The 21,609-nt window shown below is 37.4% G+C and overlaps 1 protein-coding gene across 1 annotated transcript in view; it reads right to left on the bottom strand.

Moving 5' to 3' along the window:
- The window catches only part of PARP8 (poly(ADP-ribose) polymerase family member 8), a 322,141-nt gene that overhangs the window by 105,604 nt on the left and 194,928 nt on the right, over positions 1-21,609 (bottom strand). The window contains 4 exon segments of the mRNA XM_007950553.2: positions 13,492-13,586; positions 16,103-16,180; positions 18,217-18,287; positions 18,813-18,902. Of these exon segments, the coding sequence (XP_007948744.2) occupies positions 13,492-13,586; positions 16,103-16,180; positions 18,217-18,287; positions 18,813-18,902 (334 nt within the window).

The raw sequence follows: 21,609 nt of genomic DNA, 5'->3' as shown, positions 1-21,609 counted from the left end.
CTCATAGCGACCCCTCCTTGGGTTTCCGAGGCAGTATCACTACGGAAGTAGGATTGCCCAACCTTCCTTCCGAGGAGTGGCTGGTGGGTTTATGGTTAGGCATGTTAAAAGGGAAAGCCACTAAACGCAATGAAGAAGAGCAATCACTAATGATGCTCAAGAGAAGATCTATAAGGTTGGAAAAAAGCAGAAGCTGGACCTCACAAAAAACACTGACTCAGACAAAACAAGGCTCCAGAACTAGAATTTGGTGTTGATGAGAAAGAGTAATGTACTAAGACAATAAGCAGTTAATGAGGGTTTTTTTTTTTTTTCCCCAAATATATATAGATATATATATTTAAAAACAATCTTGTTAGCCTCTCTCTAATTATATAGGTAAAATACATATACTTGAAGCATACATATACCTTGACTACAATCACTCCACATATAAGAATTAATCCTAAGAATATAGTAACAAGTGTTACCCAGGAGGATATGTGTGAAAGCAAAAACTGGAATCAAAGTGTGATAGTTGGAGCTGTGTGTCAACTTGGCTGAACCACAATTCTGTGTGGTTTAAGCAGTTGTGATGTGGTTATTCCCATGATGGGATCAGATAAATATGTTTTGAGCAGTCAATCCATTGAAAGGGACTTTTCCTAGGGGTGTAGCCTGCTTCCAGTATATTTATGGACATCCTGGGAAAAGAGACACTCTTCTGTGGATTCTGCTATGCTGCCTACATCTGTCTATGAGTGAACAATCCACCATTCGGCCTGGAAATCTTGGATTCGGCATTCGTTGGAGTCAACAGCCAATATACTGCCTTCCAACCTTGAGCTCCTCAGCCTCTGCTGCTGCAAGAGTTGGGAAAAGCCTCTAGCTTGACGTTTGATCCAAGAACTTTGGACTTGCCAGCTTCTGTAAGTGTGCGAGCCATTTTCCCAAGATAAATTTCTCTCTCTATATATATGTATAAGCTTTACTGTTTTTTTCCCCCCTATGGATTTGATGAAAAAATTACCAATTACTTAAGAAGTTGGTATAAAAAGTATTTATAAACTGGTTCCACCAGTTCCAAATAAACTATTTAGTGTAAAAGTAGATTATAAAAAAGGATGGAAACTAAGAGGCCTTAGATTTTAAAAAACAGAAATAGAAAAAGTAGAATACTAAACTATTATCTACAGATTTTGGGTAAAACTTTTATAAAATATTATTTATGTGACTTCCAATAATATACATCTACTCTTCCTGAAGGAGCTCGGGTGGCATAGTGCCTAAGGCATTTGACTACTAACCAGAAGGCTGGCGGTTCAAACCCACCAGCCACTCCTCAGAAGGATGGCTGGGCAAACTACTTCCGCAGTGATACTGCCTCAGAAACCCAAGGAGGGGTCGCTATGAGTCGGATCTGACTTGAGGGCAGTGCGTGCATGCGTACTTTTTCTGATTACAAAGATAACAAAGTGTCATTATGTGAAATGTGGCAAATAGAAAAATACGAAAAAGAAATAATACCATTGGTCATACCACTATCTGGAGACAATCCTTTATAACATTTTGCACAGATCTCATTCCTGTTTGTTTCATTTATAAATATTTTGTTGTTGTTGTTGTTAAGTGCTGTCGAGTTGGCTCCAACTCATAGTGACCCTACAAACAACAGAACTAAACACCACCCAGTCCTGCGCTAGCCTCACAATACTTGCTATACCTGAGCCCATTGTTACAGCCACTGTGTCAATCCATCTCCTTGAGAAGGGTCTTCCCCTTTTTCTCTGACCGTCCACTTTACCAAGCATGATATCTTTCTCCAGGAATAGGTCCCATCTGACAACATGCTAAAAGCAGGTGAGACGAAGCTTAGCCTTTCTCACTTTCAAGGAGCATTCCAGCTGCATTTCTTCCAGGACAGATTTGTTAGTTCTTCCGGCAGTCCATGGTACTTTCAGTATACTTCGGCAACATCACAACTCAAAAGCATCGGAACTCTTCTTCGGTGTTCCTTGCTCATTGTCCAGCTCTCATGTGCATATGAGGCAATTGAAAATACCATGTCTTGGATTAGGCACACCTTAGTCATCAAAGAGACATCTTGCTCTTTAGCACTTTAAAGAGGTCTTTTGCAGCAGATTTTTCCAGTGCAATACATCCTCTGATTTCCTCACTGCTGCTTCCGTTGGTGTGGGTTGTGGATCCAAGCAGTATGTAATCTTCGACAACTTCAATCTTTTCTCCATTTTTCATGGCACTGCTGAGTGGACCAGCTGTGAGGATTTTCATTTTATTTCTGTTGAGGTTTAATCCATACCACAGACTGTAGTCTTTAATCTTCATCAGGAAGTGCTTCGAATCTTCTTCACTGTCAGCAAACAAGGTCGTGTTTTCTGCATATTGGAGGTTGTTAATGAGTCTTCCTCTAATCCTGATGCCATCCCCTTCATAAAGTTGAGCTGCTTGGATTATTTGCTGGGCATACAGTTTGACTAAGTATGGTGAAAAGATACAACCCGGATGCACTCCCTTCCTGATTTTACACCATGCAGAACCTTGTTCTTTTTCAGTGACAGCCTCCTGGTCTATGTACAGGTTCCTCAAAGCACAATTAAGTGCTCTAGAATTCCCATTCTTCTCAATGTTATATCCATAATTTGTTATGATCCACACAATCGAATGCTTTTGCATGGTCAATAAAACAGAAGCAAACATTTTCTGATATTCTCTGCTTTGAGCCAAGAGCCATCTGACATCAGCAATGATACCTGTCATTCCACACCCTCTTCTGAATCCAGCTTGCATTTCTGGAAGTTTCCTGTCAATATACTGCTGCAACCATTTTTCAATTATTTTCAGCAAGATTTTACTTGCGTGTGATATTGATATTGTTCAATAATTTCCACATTCTGTGGGATCACTTTTCTTTGAAATATGGATCTCTTCCAGTCAGCTGGCCAGGTAGCTGTCTTCCAAATCTCCTGGCACAGATGAGTAAGTGCTTCAGCATGGCATCCATTTGTTGACATATCTCAGCAGGTATTCTGTCAATTCCTAGAGCCTTGTGTTTCTCCAATTCCTTCAGTGCAGCTTTGACTTCTTCTTTCAGGACCATCAGTTCTTGATTATATGCCATCTCCTGAAATGGATGAACATCAACCATTCTTTTTAGTATAGTGACTCTGTGTATTCCTTCCATCCTCTTTTGATATTTCCCACATCATTCAATACTTTGCCCATAAAATCTTTCAAGATCACAACTTGAGGCTTGAATTTTTCCTTCAGTTCTTTCAGTTCTTGAGAAATGCTGAGCATGCTCTTCTCTTTTGGTTTTCTAACTCAGGGTCTTTGCACATTTCATTGTAATAACTGACTTTGTCTTCTTGAGCTGCTCTTTGAAATCTTCTGTTCAGTTCCTTTATCATAATTTCTTTCATTTGCTTTAGCTACTCTCTGTTCAAGAACAAGTTTCAAAGTCTCTTCTGATAGACATTTTGGTCTTTTCTTCCCTTTTGTCTTTTTAATGACCTTTTGCTTTCTTCATGTATGATGTTCTTGGTATCATTCCACACTTCATCTGGTTTTCAGTCATCGGTATTCAATCCATCAAATCTATTCTTTAGATTGTCTCTAAATTCAGGAGGGATATAATCATGGTCATATTTTGGCTCTCATGGACATGTTTTGTCTTCAGCTTCAACTTGAACTTGCATATGAGCAACTGATGGTCTGTTCCACAGTCAGCTCCTGGCCTTGTTTTGGCTGAAGATACTGAGTTTCTCCATTGCCTCCTTCCACAGATGTAGTATATTTGATTCCTGTGTATTCCACCTGGTGAAGTCCACGTTTTGGTATAGCCACCATTTGTGTTGCTGAAAAAAGTTATTACTTGCAATGAATAAGTTGCTGGTCTTGAAAAATTCTATCATGCAATCTCCAGTGTCACTTCTATCCTCAAGGCCATATTTCCTAACTACCAGTGATTCTTCTTTGTTTCCAACTTCTGCATTCCAATCACCAATGATAATCAACACATCTTGATTGCATGTATGGTCAATTTCAGACTGCAGAAGTTGGTAAAAAAATCTTCATTTCCTCATCTTTGGCTTTGGTGGTTGGTGCATAAATTTGAATAATAGTAGTATTGACTGGTCTTTCTTATAGGTATATGGATATTATCCTATCACTGACAGCACTATACTTCAGGATGGATCTTGAAACATTCTTTGTGATGATGAGTGCCATGCCATTCCTCTTCAATTTGTCACTCCTGGTATAGTAGATCATGTGATTGCCTGATTCAAAATGGCCAAAACAAGTCCATTTCAATTCACTGATGCCTAGGATTATCAATCTTTATGTGTTATATTTCATGCCTGACAATTTCCAATTTCCCTAGATTCATACTTCGTACTTTCCATGTTCCAATTATTAATGGTTGTTTGCAGCTGTTTCTTCCCATTTTGAGTAATGCTACATCAGCAAATGTTGTTGTTGCTGTTGTTGTTATGTGCCATCGAGCCATCTCTGACTCACAGTGATCTTGTGTACAATAGAACGAAACACTGCCCGGTCCTGTACCAGCCCCATGATGCCTACTATACCTGAGATCATTGCTGCAGCCACTGTGTCAATCTTGTTGAGGGCCTTCCCCTCTTTCATTGACCTTTCACTTTACCAAGCATGACATCCTTCTCCAGAGAATGGTCCTTTGTGACAACATGACCAAAGTAGGTGAGATGAAGTCTGGTCATTGTCACTTCCAAGGAGCATTCCGGTTGCACTTCCTCCAGGACAGATTTGTTAGTTCTTCGGGCAGTCCACAGTACTTTGAGCATTGTTCACCAACACCACAACTCAAAAGCATCAACTCCTCTTCAGTCTTCCGTATTCCTTGTCCAGCTCTCACTTGCATATGAAGCGACTGAAAATACCATGCCTTGGGTTAGGTGCATCTTAGTCTTCAAGGAGACATTATCATTAGCAAATGGAGGTCATGAAAGCTTTACTCCATCCACGTCATTAAAGTCTACCGTACTTTGAGGAAGCAGCTCTTCCCCAGTCATATTTTGAGTTCATCTTCCAGCACTATATCAGACAATGGTTCATTCAGGGCTATTCATAAACTTTTCCAGTAATGTATCAGACAGTGTTTCACTGCTATTCATAAGGGTTTCACTGGCCAATTCTTTGAGAAGTGGATGGCCCCTTCCTTCTTCCAAGTCTGTCTTAATCTGGAAGCTCCACTGAAACCTGTCTACCATGGGTAACCCTGCTGGTGTTTGAAATACCCATGGCAGAGCCTCCAGCCTCACAGCAACATGTAAGCCACCACAGCACAACAAAACTGACAGACAATTTCAATCCATCTATCTATCTATCTATCCACTGCAAAGCATGAATACATATATATGCAGTATATGATATATAAACTTTTGTGTCTTGCTTTTCACTCTTTATGAGTGTTTTTCTATACTGTATAATATTCTTCAAAATCCTAACTGTAAGTGGCTATATCTGTTTAAATATACTTGTATAGTAAAACATTAGGTTGCATTCATAAACACCAATGTTCACTGAAGTACTGTTCATAATAACTGAAAAGTGGAAACAAGTTAAATGTTCATTTAATGAATGGATAAACAAAATGTGGTATATACACAGAATGGAGTATTATTCAATCATAAAGAGAAATGGAAGTCCAGATAGAGCTACAGTATGGATGAGCCTTGAAAACATGTTGAATGAAGTAAGTCAATTGCAAAAGGGCAAACACTGTATGATCTCACTTACATGAGATATCTAGAATAGGCAAATATAGAGACCAAAGTTTATCAGTATTTGAGGTAAGACCTCTCATCTGTCAGTTTGTCATACTGTAGTAGCTTGTGTGTTACCGTGAGGCTGGAGGCTATAGCACTGGCATTTTAAATACCAGCAGGTCACCCATAGTGGACAGGTTTCAGCATAGGTTCCCCATTAAGAAAGACTTGGAAGAAGGAAGGGGCCATACTTCTCAAAGAATTGGCCATTGAAAGCCTTAGCTTTTTAGTTATGGTTTAGCAAAGAATACTGAAAGTACGATGACTGCCAAAAGAATGAACAAATCTGTCCTGGAAGAAGTGCAGCCGGAATGCTCCTTGGAAGCAAGAACGGCCAGACTTCATCTCATCTACTTTGGTCATGTGATCAGAAGGGACCATTCTCTGGAGAAGGCTATCATGTTTGGAAAAATGGAGGGTTAGTGAAAAAGGGGAAGACCCTCAACAAAATGAACTGACACAGTGGATGCAATGATGGGCTCAGATATAGAAAGGATTGTGAGGCTGACACAGGACCAGGCACTGTTTCATTCTGTTGCGCACAGGGGTTGCTATGAGTCAGAGCTGATTCAATGGCACCTACCAACAATAAGAACAACAGGTGAGACAGAGGGAGAAGAGGAGTCACAGTTTAGGAATCACTGACGTTCTGTTTATAGTGATGGAGAAATTACCAACAGATATTAGTGTCAGTTGCACAACATTGTAAGTGTAATCAATGTCACTAAATTATACATATGAAAAACACTGCATTGGCAAATATTGTTATATATTTCTAAAACAATAAAAAAACACATTAAGAAACTTTTTTTAACATTACATTCTAAATACTCATAAATAGTACTCTGGATAAAAACCTGTGTGCATCTATCTTCTAATAATTTATATTCTGAATCAAATAGCATGATTATGTTTAGGATTTTTGATAGATATTATTTAATTACGAGTTCTGGTAGCATACTGCCTAAGGCACTTGACTGCTAACCAGAAGGCTGGTGGTTCAAACCACCCAGCCACTCCTTGGAAGGAAGGTTGGGCAATCCACTTCCTAGTGATACCGCCTCGGAAACCCAAGGAGGGGTCACTATGAGTTGGGTCCAACTCGAGAGCAAATAACAACACCTTTTAAAAACGTTATACCAACTCATAATCCCACCAGCCAGGTTAAGACAGGGCCCACTTCCCCCACATCCTCATCATCACCAGGCATGTTTTCTCCCATCTTTGCCAATTTATCAGGGGAGAAAACTTTTGTTTGGTATTATTTACATTGTCAAGACTTCAAATTGTTTAGAAGCAGGGAGAAAGAAATCAAAGACAACAAAAATCTCCAGTAAGAACTTTACCCACAGTTATTTTATCATAAATAGTTCAAACAGAATTTACTACAAAGTTTTCAAACTTTTTCACTGGTTTCTTAATTTTTGGGAGGATGAGGGAGTTTAAGAGTTAGTATCTTCCTTCCACTTGTAATACCCTTGATTGCTATTTTTAAAAAAGAGGGGGGGAAATAAAGGGTAGCAAGAACTCTCCTTAGGCACCACAGAGCATGAATACAGACTTTCAAGGAGGCAGAGGTCTTAATGATATGCAATCAACTAGGTTCTGCAGGTGTACATCTGTAAATAGCTACACTTTTTGCTGTTGTTCTGTTTTCATGCCACACTTCAAAGAATTCACAAACAACACAGGGTGTATGCAAACCCATTTCCATTGTGATGCTGTTTTTTATATACTGCCAGTTATTTTGTGTTTCCCACTGAGAGATTACAAAGCATGATTACAGTTTGCCCCAATAGAGCGATTCAATCATCTGGGTTGCTTCTATATCTGAATAACTTTCAGAGGCCCAGGATTTCATGAATAGCAAATGCAAAGTCAAGTTGAATGCCTGAAACATGAAAGCAACTTGAATTATGAAGCTAGATATCTGATTATGTTTTCAATGCTGTATTGGGTTTTTAATAACTGAAATAATTTCTTGTACTGCCTGTATTTATTCACTGTGAAAAGATCACAAATTAAACTTGAATATTTGTTGCTAAGATGAAGGAAACAGCATCCAAGTAAGTGATCTGATCCAATTGTTTCCCTCTGGAGCTGAGGGTTTTCAAAGATCTGCTCCAGACGTGTTCCTGCCTGACTTCTAGTGAGAATTCCAATAACAGGTGGACTACTGTTTAAAGCTGTATCTTTAAATATGGCCATTTACATGGAACCCAGTTTATTTAAGAGCAAATGTATGAACCTTGAAAACGTCATGCTGAGTGAAATAAGATAGTCACAAAAAGATTAATACAGATTCCACTGATATGAAATATCTGGAACAGGCAAATATAGAAAGACCTACATTTATTAGTGGTTCTCAGACAGGAGGGGTGGGAGAGCCCTGGTGGTGCAGTGGTTAAGCACTCAGCTGATAACCTAAAGGTCAGTAGTTCAAACTCACCAGCTGCAGGAGAAAAATATAGCAGTCTGGTTCCAAAAAGATTTGCAGCCTTGGAAACCGTATGGGGCAGTTACACTCTGTCATTATGAGTCAGAATTGACTTGAGGCTAATATGTTTCTAGTTTTATCAGGGGAAGAGGAGGAAAAGAGGACTCATTGCTTAATAGACAGGGTAATTGTGATGGAACGGTTTAGAAATGGACAGTGTGGATGAACTGTACACGTGAAGAATATCGAATGGCAAATGTTTTGTTACATATATATTTACCACAATAAAAGGAAAAAAAATGTGTGAAATATTTTTTCAAGAAACTTGTATTTTTGAGGGACTTCTTGCCAATTTGTTCTTTTACTTTTTAATGAAACTATTCTAAACAACAGTCTCATTAAATAATTCACAGATATACAATAATACATTAAATCTATTAAATGTTAGGTCACAAATTTTGATCTTCATTTCTCTGTATAACTAGACTATTCAATATGATGTTGTGATGTTTTTAAAATACTATCTGATGAAAATGAACAACAATTGTGCTGGTGATAGTAATAAAATATTTTAGATATCTAGCCCTTCCTCACCAGCTTTCAAGGATATTATTTGCATACATGTACACATACACATACATGAAACCCAGCCACAAAAAAATTGTCCTCTATTACGATTTAGTTATTTCTGCTTTTAACAAGATATATTTTCAGGCAAAACATATTTTATGAAGAAACATACACTCTTTCATGGTAACTGAAGTACAATAGCTATTTCTGCATGCTCCTCAGAAGGAAGATGGGGCAATCTACTTCCGTAGTGATACTGCCTCGGAAACCCAAGGAGGGGTCACTAAGGGTCGGGTCTGACTTGACGGCACATAACAACAGCACAACAACAACAACAACTCAATGTGTGTTTTTTTGCTGTATGTGGGAGAAAAGCTTGTGAATGGGCCAAAAATACGTAAATTCAGTAGTTAGGAAGAAATCGTGGCAGACTAAGGCATTTGCGAGACTATATCCAAGGTAGTAATAGATTTTGCTAAATGATAACAGGGCTGAGATGAATTGAAAAATTAGATCCAGATAAGGAAGGAAGTTCATCTAAGATGGTGCATAAGAGGCACAGTATTAACAGTTGCTACCAGGCTGCCCCCAATTTATTTATCCTTGATTTTGCTTGAAACAAGCACAGGTTTTGAGGCAGAGGTGACTACTGGGGACTGGAGCATCTGAAGCTTACATCTCGATTACGTTTTGGGAAAACACTCTCCTCTTTGTTTCTTTTGTGTGCCTCTTGTCATCACTGTCCCCTGATATTCAGGGTCAGAATGTTTCCTCTCCCAGCCTTTAGAGGCAGAGAGCAGACAGTCAATATGCTAGACAGGATATTACAACATCAAGTCCAAGATCTGGTTTTGGTGTATGATATACTTCAGTGTAGAATTAGTTATGGTGTGGTATTAAACAGCCTCAAAATCTCAGTGGCTTAATACAAAAAAGGATTAATATCTGTGGTAATTAAGGTTATGTATCAACTTGGCTGGGCCTGGTTTTGAGTGTCCGGGTAGAGGGATGTGCTGAGTAGTTGCCTTAGGGGTATGATCTGCTTCCAGCATATAAGGAGAAGCACTGAGACAGGTCTCTGAGCTTTTGCCATGCTTGGATCCTGCATGTAGCTAAGTCTTCATTCAGCAATTTGCCCTGACTTGTCCATCTTGGGACTTTTTCTGGACTTGAATTAGTGGCCTGCCATGTTGTTTGATAATCTTGGGACTGTGCCTTTTTACTTATCAACTTTGGGTTTGCTCACCCTCAGCAGTCAGTGGCTGCCTGAGTTAAGAAAAGCTTCCACCTTCAGTGAGCCAAGAGCAAGAGGCAGAGCTGAAGTCCAGGGTTGAGCGGCTTTCACCCAGCTGCTAGAGCCTGGCACTTTGAACTCAGACTTCTAGCCTCCTAAACTGTAAGAGAATAAACAAACCCCTGTTTGCTAAAGCCATCCACTTGTGGTATTTTCTGTTAAAGCGGCTTGAAGTAACCAAAACAATATCCAACTCATGCTACACTGTTGGTAAGGAAAGGTAGGGAAGTGCACCTTACTTTAGTCACTAAGGTGCGTAGGGGACAGAGTCTGGTGGACAGGGGAACTCACACACAGTGCACTTCTGTTCACACTTCACTTAACAAGCAAGTTGTGTGTCCACACCCAACATTAAAGGGTAATACCATCCTACCACATTCCCAAAAGAGGAGAACCAAGAGATTTGTAAGCAGTCCCAATGGAAATCCAGAGAAATTAAATTGGCTGACCCTGGTTTATGTAATTTTTTTTCTTTTGAAATTTTACTTTAGGACATAGATGATGGGTAGGGGGCATAAGTGCAAATCTCCAAAATACAGTCAACACTCCCTTGTCCTCTCATCAACTCCAAACAGGCCTCTTAAAATTATTCACCCAACAAAAGTGATTGAATGGTGGAACAGTCACAATCTTGGGATCTCCCAGTCTGCATTAAGCATTAATCATAATAAAAAGGTTGGAGTATGACTCAGATGGCTTCAGTTTTACAAAAGAAAGACAGTATGATCAGAAAGGAAACATGTTTTATCTGGCAGTTTTAAATTTCAGAAGAAAATTATTAGAACCATTTCTTTCACAACAACATGATAATTTTAGGACCCATAATTTCCATTTTTCTACAAATATTAATCTCAAATTGTTTAAAGATAGCATTGATTGGTATTTCTTTATAAATTCATGACTATGGAAATACTTTCAAAATAAAAACATAACATCCTCATTTTGCTGCATGATGCAAGATGAGCTGTAATCACACTGATCAAAGGGTTAATCACCTTTCCTCAGAGAACCGATGCACCTCTTATAGAAAAGCCTACGGACCTGAATGGTTCAACACATACGGTACTCTGCTTCTGTGCGGTATGGCCAAGGATGGTCATCATACCTACTCAATTTTTTTAAATAATATATCTATCATCATTCCCTTTTTCTATACCCTCTCTTTCAAGCTACTTAAGGGTGTTTTTGCCTCAGTCTAGGCAATCTCAGTTATTTCCATCTCTTAAGAGAACTTAGATGTGGTTAGCTGCCTTTCTCATTAGATATCACCTTAAAAAAAAATGACATCAAATAGCCTATTGTGCATATTGAGGTAGTTTTGCTCTTCAAACTCCATTAAGTTCTTATGAGCCTCAATTAAGTAAAAGAACAGCTAATTAGAACAGCCTGTTTTCAATAGACTTAGAACTTTACAAGGAAGATGATTCTAAGACCTCACGCCTAACTGGCTCTTTTTCCCATGTGTCTGAGCCTCAGTGCTTGTGACTAGATAGTAAATTCTTTCTTATTTATTTTAAGTAAATCAAACTAGTCCTGCTTTGATTAACCTTTATACCATGAGGCCTCTGGGAGGTTATTTATTCTGGAAACATCTTCTGTAGCTAGAGAAAATCTGGAGCAGATGGGAACGTGGTCTGCATTCATTACGTTTCAAACTGAATCAAAACTCTAATAGGTAAGAGAACAGCCAAGGTAAAAATCAAAACCATTTATAATTTTGAAAAAATTCCAAATATTTCTCTAATTTCAACTGCTGGTTATTATCAATAATTTTATTAATGACTGTCAATACTAATATAGATAATCACCGGTGCTTAATAATCATGGAAAAAAGAAAATAATCATCTATACATGACAGTAGGATTGGGGCCTATAGAGAACATGGAACAGAATGTGTAAGAAAAAATTTTAACCATAAAATTTGTACTTCTGAATTGAAAAGTCTGTTGGCCCTCTCAAAATCTGGATATGTTCATTGAGACAACGTCAACATCTTTCATGGATACTGTCTCTGATTACAATCAAGAACCCACAGTGGCCTGTATTTCAGATATGCCATATGCAATGTTAAGCACTGGAATACAAGCATGATCAAAAATAAAAGAAGCAACAAAAACCATGACCCAAGCATTCACAGAATTCACAACCTAGAGGAGGAGAAGTAAAGAAATAATATAGTAAGACGCATGAAGTATAATTAATGAGATAAGAGCCAAATATGATGGGAGTCTACAGGACAGAAGAGCCAATCTACTTTGGAGATTCAAAGAAGGTCCAGTGAAAAGCTGACCTTGGGAATGGGTCTTAAACAAAGGGTGCTCTCTGTGACATGAGAATAGCTTGTGCAAATACCCAAAGTCAAGAGGGAGTGTGATGTATTTGGGGAACAGGGAGAATTCTGTTTGGGTAGATAAAAGACTGGCATGCCAGACTGAGGTCACGCTGTGAGAGGAGTCTGGAATTCAATGCTCACATGCAACTATTCTGTAGGCAAAGAATCATTCAAAGAATTTAAATTTAAACAGGAATCTGAAATTATCACATCTGACTTCTGGAAGCTACTATGAGAGAAGTTTGTTTTCTTACATTAAGGAGAGAAATGATAGGTAAGTAAAGATGGTACAATCTTTGGAGTGATCAAAAATAATTTTTAAATGTCCTGCAAGTTTACTATTAAATAATACAGTAAATCCCTGGAGAAAGATATCATGCTTGGTAGCGGGTCAACAAAAAAGAGGATGACCCTCAACGATGGAGATGGATCAACATAGAGACTGCAACCATGGGCTCAAACACAGCAACAATCGTGAGGATGGTGCAGGATCAGGCAGTTTTCATTCGTTCTGTTGTACACAGGTTTGCTAGGAGTCAGAACCAACTATATTGCTCCTAACAACAACCACAACTGCAGAATACAATACATTATAATTCAGACAAACACTGTGCAAAATTATTTTTTCTTTCTTTCTTTCTTTTTCACTTTTTTTAAGGGCCAGATCCCATATCATCATGAGATAACAACAGTTATATACTTTTATTGTTCACACAGATGTGGCCTTGATTTAGGATAAGAGCATTGGCCTAGCTGGCTAAATCTATCACTAGAAATAATCATGACACTATTTAACACTGATACTTCATTAAACTAATGCTCCAAAATAACCAATGCCTTTAATGTGATCATTGTAATCTTAAATCACATGTACCCCCCCCCAAAAAAATGTACATAGTCATAAATAGGCTATTTTCTTTAAGTAGAAACAAAATAGAACCTTTCTCAAACATTTTTTTTCAGATCTGATTAAGGCCAAGAAAATTATACCTATACAAAATCCCAGTGACTAACAAAACAATTTTAGTTTTTATTCACCAAAGTATTTATTTACCTGAGAGAAACCGCATGTGGCCCATATATCTCTCTCACTGCCAACAAATCTGCTTCCAGTTGTGGGTGCTTGTGCAGTTCTCCATCATAGTTTACCTGATGGAAAGGCAGGATTTAGAAATGACTTCAAAAGAATGCAAACACAAACATGCTCATGGACAGATCACTCTGGGAGCTCTGGCTTGGATATTTTCTGTGTCAGATTCATTAAAAAAAGAAAGAAAAAAGATAACTCAGCAGCATATTCACTAGCTTTTAGATTCATATGCATCTTGAATAACTCATTATGTTTTAAAAAGTAAAATTAAAATATTCTAATAGAAAGAAAACAAGAATGTCAAAAAAGAAATAAAATAAGTGTCTGGCAGAAAATCCAGAAAACTTCCAGACTGAATTTCCAGATTAAAGGAAATCATTTACATGCCCTCTGTAATAGTTAGCCATGTAAACAAATGAGAAATGCAATTCCAATCTTTCTTTCAGAAAGCAAAACTGGAAGAAATCCTTTGAATAAATATTAAAGCCTTATATTGTTAAAAGAATCATTTCAGTAGGAAAGATATCCCATTGCTAAAGAGGAAAGCCTTGAGGAAAAAACAAAACTAGTTTCATTTACCTCCATTATCTTTAATCCAAAACCAAACTCATTGCCTTAAAGTCAAGGCCAACTCAGTGTGACTCTGTAGGACAGAGGAGAACTGCCCATACGAATTTCCAAGGTCGTGATCTTTTAGAGATACAAACAGCCACATCTTTCTCCTGCCTTTGAGTTGGATCCCACTCATAGCAACCCCTCCGTGGGTTTCCGAAGCACTATTAAGATGGAAGTAGATTGCCCAACCTTCCTTCCTTCCTTCTGTGGAGTGGCTGGTGGGTTTGAACTGCCAGCCTCTGGTTAGCAGTCAAATGCCTTAGGCACTACGCCACCAGAGCTCCCCCTGGAGCAGCCAGTGGGTTCAAACTCTACCTTTCAGTTTGCAGTGAATATTTCACCACTATGCAACCAGAGCTCCTGCCGTTATCTCTACTGCCTCAAATATCCTTGAATGACAAATTACTAATCCTTTATTCTCAATGAATAAGCTCATTTGCATTACTTTACATAATAACAATTTCACATTTAATGTCTCTCTTTAACAGAGTTCGCTCCCATTATACTACCAAAATAGTAGTACATATTTGATCAAGAGGTTTACAGAAAGAACAAGGCATATTATAGAGTCATATACTAAAATTATTTTCTCAATTTAAAATTTTCAGGATAAAGTTGAAATTTAAAATTTATATATAGACATATACATATATATGCACATATCAACATATATACATACACATACATATATACATATTTATAGTGGCTAAGACACTTGCCTGCTAACCAGACGGCTGGCGGTTCAAACCCACCAGCCACTCCTCGGAAGGAAGGTTGGGCAATCCTACTTCCGTAGTGATACTGCCTCGGAAACCCAAGGAGGGGGCACTATGAGTCGGGCCGACTCAACGGCACAAACAAACAAACAACAAACATGCTATTTTGTGTATTTACATTTCATCATAACATGATTTTCAACAAATAATTTACATTAATATAGAGGGTAAAGCAGAACAATAATAGAAATGAAATAATAATGAGGATGCTCAATAATTAGAAACTCATTTTTTATAGCAGTTATTTATCATCTATGCTTTTGTAGATGTGTCATCATTTCAAAATATTGATTAGATGTAATATGCTTAAGAAATATAAAAGTTAAAAGTATAGTAATATAAAAGTTAAAAGGATAAAACATTTTGCTGCCTGCAAAATCTCTATAATGAATTAAATCAACTTCAATGTAATAAATTATTGCAGTTAACAAAAGCATTACAAAATGTGATAGTAAAGGTATGTGTCAAGTTGGTTGGGCCTGGTTTTGAGTGGCTGGGCAGCTGGATATAGTTACTCCCCATGACGAGACTGGCAATCATCTCCACAGTGGAGCTGCCCGAGGCATGCAGTCTGCTTCCAGCATGAGAAAAAGCTTTGAGCAAGGTCTTGAGCCTTTTGGTACATCTGTATCCTGCATTTGGCTGAGTCTTCATCTCGGTTGACTGCCAGGTTGTCTCCCGATCTTGAGACTATTTTTGGATTTGAACTAGTGGCTGTGGTGTTGCTTGATAATTTTGGAACTGCGCCATTTTACTTGTTGACTTTTGGTTTGTCAGCCTCAGCAGCCAGCAGCTGCCTGAATTAAGAGAAGCCTCCAGCTCCAGTGGGCCAGAAGCAAGAGGTAGAGCTGAAGCCAAAGTCATGGGGCGATCACCCAGCCCCTAGAGCTGGCACTTTGAACTCGTACTTCTAGCCTCCCAAACTGTAAGGGAATCAATCCCTGTTTGTTCCAGCTATCCATTTGTGGTACTTGTGCTAGAGTAGTGCTAGATAACCAAAACACAAAGGTAGCCTTAATTTTTGAAAATATGTAGAAAATGTGCAAGAGATAAATTATATGTATTTCCTATTTAGAACCATGGCCAGTACATAAGTTTCTTCTCCCAGGCACTGATTTTCAGTAGGATATATTTGGCTATCGCTAACCTTCATAATGCATATTTACAAGGTCAGCTTTTCTTACCTGTCCTCCATAATAAAATTCTTCAGAATCATTATCACCTTCAGAATCTTCTTCCACTGTACTATTCTGTCTTGACTCCTTAAAATAATGGAGTGAAACGACAATTTTAATGACCAAAAAAGTTGCTTCATTTTGAAAAAAAAGTAGCAAATAGTTTCAATATGCACATGTTGAGCACATTATGTGGATTTTATATAAAAACATTCTTGGTACAATACAATGAGAAAAAGGAGTAAGAGGTAGATGACTAGTTTTGTGGGAGTATTCAGCTCTATGCACATCTTCTGTTAAAAAATGCTATTCCACTGAAATTAGAGTCATATAATTTAATATTTGCTACATACTAAAAATCTAGTATAATCAATTGCAGCTTTGCTTTTGTCCTTATAAAACATTTGACCAGCTCTTTATCAAAACGTTCTTCAGCATTATTTATCTGAGATTTTTGTCACTTCCAAGGAAACTCTACACAATGGAATGAAAGAAAAGACACTCTGAATCCACAATACATTAACCAAATTGTGGAAAAAAATATGAATCACATTATGAAGAGAATGAGTACAGTTTACAGAAATTATTTGTTTTGTATTTCAGATTAATTAAATATACTTTGAGTTTCCAATGGGCTGAACCACATCTGTTACGTGTCTAAAGTGAAAACTTATTGAAATGACTACTTACTAATTAAACTAATGGTGGTATTCCTATCCCTGGCTCTATTAAAGAAGCTCTGGCAGCATAGTGGGTAAGGCATTTGGCTGCTAACCAGAAGGGTAGCAGTTCAAATCCACCAGTTACTCTGCAGGAGGAAGATGAGGCAATCTACTTCTGTAAAGATTTGCAGCCTTGGAAATCCAATGAGGGTCACTATGAGTTGGAATTGACTTGATGGCAGTGGGTTTGGCTTTGTTTGCTCTACTAGGTGGTCAGGAGAAAAGCAGCTTCCTTTCTAGACAAGGATCCATTCATCCAATGCTTTGCAATCATCCCTAAATTTGTAAACTGATTTGGAAATTCTTGGGAAAACAAAAACACAGAAAAGGGAATTACTGTTAAGTGCCATCAAGTCAGTACTGACCCATAGTGACCCTATCTACAACAGAACAAAATACTGCCTGGTCCTGTGCTATCCTCACAATCCTTGCTGTACTTGAGCCCATTGTTGCAGCCACTGTGTCAATCCATCTCATTAAGGGTCTTTCCCCTTTTTCACTGACCCTCTACTTTAGCAAGCACGATATCCTTCTTCAGAGACTGGTCCCTTCTGATATCATGACCGAAATATAAGAGACGAAGTCTGGCCATTCTTGCTTCTAAGGAGATCTGAATGTGTGTCTTCTGGGAGTCCAAGGTATTTTCAATATTCTTCACCAATATCACAATTCAAATGCCTCAAATCTTCTTCAGTTTGTGGTTTTATAAAATACTACAAGGTTTTGATTTTAGCAAGAGTTTTACTAAATCAGTGATTCTCAATGTAGATTAAGAAAAAGGAAGACTGATATAATAGAAATTGAGAGGGAGGGTGGTATCTAATACATAGTTTTAAAAGCAAATAAATGTTGCTCAAATTGCACTCACTTGTTTGCTTCAAGTCCTAAAATTGATTTATAGTTTCAAGTAAATTTTTTTTAAGTTGAGGGAGATGATGTGTGGTATGAGAATTTTCTTTTTAAAACTGGCCAATAATAATAAGACTATAACTGACCTATGTGCTACTTTGACTAAAGGTTATTTTTTTGGAAATGAATACTAAGGGTCCAATCAAAATTATATATGGTAATTTATAGTTATATAAGCTACACAAGTACTTCCCAGTCAATCACATTATTTGATGAAAGAATAGAAAGCAAATTTTTTTTGGATTAATTTTATTTAGATTTAAACCAGATACTCGTTTCTATGATTTCAAAGAGAATGTCCCTCTGGGAGTTAATTTTCGGCCACTCCCCTTACCACACAAAAAAATTCCCTAAGCCAGAAGACTGGGTTTCATTTGATTTACCATATGCAATTCAGATCTTAATAACAGTGGTGATATTAACTGCAAATACACAGTAGATTTAAAATATCTCTCTATTGTTTTGGATAAATATAAAATACAGTTTACATACCTCCCCATTTTCCTTCTGTAATTTTGATTTTATAGATAAGCAGCAGTTAACGTCATTTGTTTTTCTTAATTCTGAAAGAAAGTTATAATTAAAAACTCACTTTAGTTTTTAGGTGCCATTTACCAAATATTAGTAATTTTCAGTATAAAAATACCCCTCAGGTGATACTCTTCTTTGCAAGAGAATTAATGACTACTCTGAAATTACATCATGGTAGAGAGTTAAAGAATTCACAAGCTAGTCTGATTTTTCATTGTCCATAAAAATGCAGTCAAACTGAAGACCCCTTCATGACCTATTTTATTGTACCTATTTTGCCCTATATGTGCTTGTTAAATATTCAGCTTATCTAGCACTGTCACTATGTGTGGATGTATTTTCACAACAGCAAATGAAAACATTACACATTTAAATAATAAATCTATGCATTCAAAATAACTTGCAAAACATACTAATGTACTTTAAATAGAAAACCTGTATGGAAAACCATATTTATAGATGCTGAAGATAAATATCTATCACAGTTGTTAAAAGAAAAATAAACTATCATTAAAAAAACATTAACTTAGAAGGGAAAATATTTGTACTCCTATTACCTGTTGCTATTCGATGAAAAATTACTGGAATTGGCTCTGTAGTAACTAATACATCTTCATCATTTTCTGAACTTGACACATATGTATTATCTGCAAAGAAGTATTGATTATTAAAGAAATAGTAAGTTGAACTCATACATCTTTTATTAAAAAAAGATAAAGAAGTTTAGGTTATGTCCAAATTACTTTAGTTCTAACACTAATCAAATATACACTACTGTTCTGATAAAACTCAGAGGGAAAAAAAAATGAAGTAGACAGCACATGTATGTATGACTCTCCCAGAGACAGTTCAGACTATCCAAATGCATCTCTAATATCCCATGTGGTATGTAAATGGTTGCCCCAATTCACTGAGCAAGGACATTCCTGGCATGCACATCTACTATGGGAAGCAGGTTTAGTAGTGGAGAGAGAAGGCAAAGAGGAGCACTTGGAGCAATCAAGATTTAATATCCAGTCATTAAAGAGTCTGAGCTGATGATGTTGTTATAAACCAAAACCAAACCAAACCAAACACAATGCCATCAAGTTGATTCCAATTCATAGCCACCCTCATTGGGTTTCCACGGTGGTAAATGTTTCTAGAAGTAGATTGCCTCATCTTCCCTCCGTGGAGAGGCTGGTGGGTTTGAACTGCCAATCTGTGGTTAGCGGTCAAACGCCTTAGGCACTGCACCACCAGAGCTCCTTTGTTACAAACCACACCTCCTGTATTGCTCTAATATATATTATGACATTAACGTAAACTCTCAGAAGTATTCTTCATCCTCAAGTTAATTTCATCTGAATACACTAGACAAGTTAAATGTATAAATCATGAACTTATTCCATAATTTAAGTTTCAATATTCATCATTTGTTTACTCTGGAAAAAATTATTATTTTTATAAATTTCACATTCTTCCCTTATAAATACTAATCCCAAATACGGCTAAAGAATTTGAAATTAAATTAATATAAGAGGCAGTTTTTTATTCTGCATTGCCTTTGATGACTGCAGAGCATCTGTGACAGCTGCTTAACAGACACCTTGACAATTCTTTAACATTGATCCTATAATACACTTGTTGGTGGCATACTAAATAGTGTAATAGCATAAAAGCATATAAAACATTACCAAGGAAGTCTGTATCAATTTCTGCTAAGGGAAATTTAGCGTTCAAATGACTGATTGAATACACAATAAAAGATCTTTTGGGGCCAAATTTTCACAATATTCTGTCAGTAAAGTGAGAACATGCTTTTTAATTGATAGATATCTAAGTCATTACTTTTTTTTTTCAAAGAAACATCTGTACTGTTTTTAGACCTTGAGTAATGAGTAAATGAAACTGATTTGTATTCACAGCTTAGCCTCAAAAGACTAAATATGACATAAAGCTTTCATAATATTCAGAATGGTATTCAGTATTTTGAGAGGGAAAGGTGTGGACTAGTTTTGTAACAAAATAGAATTTGTCACACTATGCTGATCTATTTTAACCACAAATTTAGCTTTATTTAGTTTCTCAAATACCACTGAGGAAGGTGTGAGATTGTTATGTTTATCAAGTGAGACCACAGGTGAATAAACCAATTTAATATAACTGTATTTTTAATTAATAGCTCATCATACTGGTTAAGACTTGAACATTTTATCTAGAGCTTCTTCTGTTAGTAACCTCATACTTAAACCCCTCTATTAAAGCCATTTTATTTCTTAAACCCTCACTCTGAGTCTTAGTGATTAAGTTATCTGACAAATTAATCAACCTACTTATCTCTTTTCCCTTGTGCACAACAGATTCCTTGAAGTAAGCCCAAGAAGAAAAACTGAATCCAGACCTACTACATGGAGTGAATCCAACTCATAGCAACCTTACAGGGCAGAGCAGAACTGCCCCTGGGGGTTTCCAAGGCTGCTGATCTTTATGGCAGCAGAGTGACCCATCTTTCTCCTATGGAGGGGCTGCTGGGTTTGAACCACAGCAGCCAAATGTTTTAACCACTGCACCACCAGAACTCCTTCCACGGAGAAAAGGGAACATTAATGCAACATAATGAAGAGCTGACTATGGATCAAAAGGGAAAATCCAGAAAAATTCATAAAGTGGACACAGGATCAAGTAATATCAAAACATGGAATGAATGGAATCTAACAAACCATAGGCAGGTAAGTAAATTAAGACCTTCTGTTTAAGACAGCAGAGAAATAATTCAATTGAAAGGATTTTCAATCAAAGTGGCTTGCATAAAGCTTTGATACTTGAAGGCAGTAAGATATCATTCAGGAGAATATAGTTTGCTGAATATATGTTCATAATTCTGAGGAACAGGAATATACTCAAACATATTCTAAAGAAAATCCCAGTTTAACCAAACTCTTAGTAGCATTGCCACCACAACATTGAAGAATAGATTAACTTTCTAACAGTATTAGCTTTGAAAAAATGTTTCAGCTACCAGTTTATATTTTGATTAGCACTCAGGCATTGTTATGGTTGTTATTGTTGTTGTTAGGTGCCATCAAGTCATCTCTGACTCATAGTGACCCTATGCACAGCAGAACAAAACAATGCCCAGTCCTGTGCCAGCCTCACAATCCTTGCTATACCTGAGCTCATCATTGCAGCCACTGTGTCCAGCCATCTCATTGAGGGCCTTCCCCTTATTCGTTGACCCTCCACTTTACCAAACATGATATCATTCTTCAGGGAATGGTCCTTCTGACAACATGACCAAAGTAGGTGAGACAAAGTCTGGCCATTCTTGCTTCCAAGGAGCATTCTGGCTGCACTTCCTCCAGGACAGATTTG

This window comes from Orycteropus afer, unplaced genomic scaffold (genome assembly GCF_000298275.1).
Source record: "Orycteropus afer afer isolate SDZICR_OR568_19922 unplaced genomic scaffold, OryAfe1.0 scaffold00277, whole genome shotgun sequence".
In the NCBI taxonomy this organism is placed as follows: domain Eukaryota; kingdom Metazoa; phylum Chordata; class Mammalia; order Tubulidentata; family Orycteropodidae; genus Orycteropus; species Orycteropus afer.
Note: the sequence above shows the minus strand (reverse complement) of the source record. Positions and strands in the feature narration are given on the sequence as shown.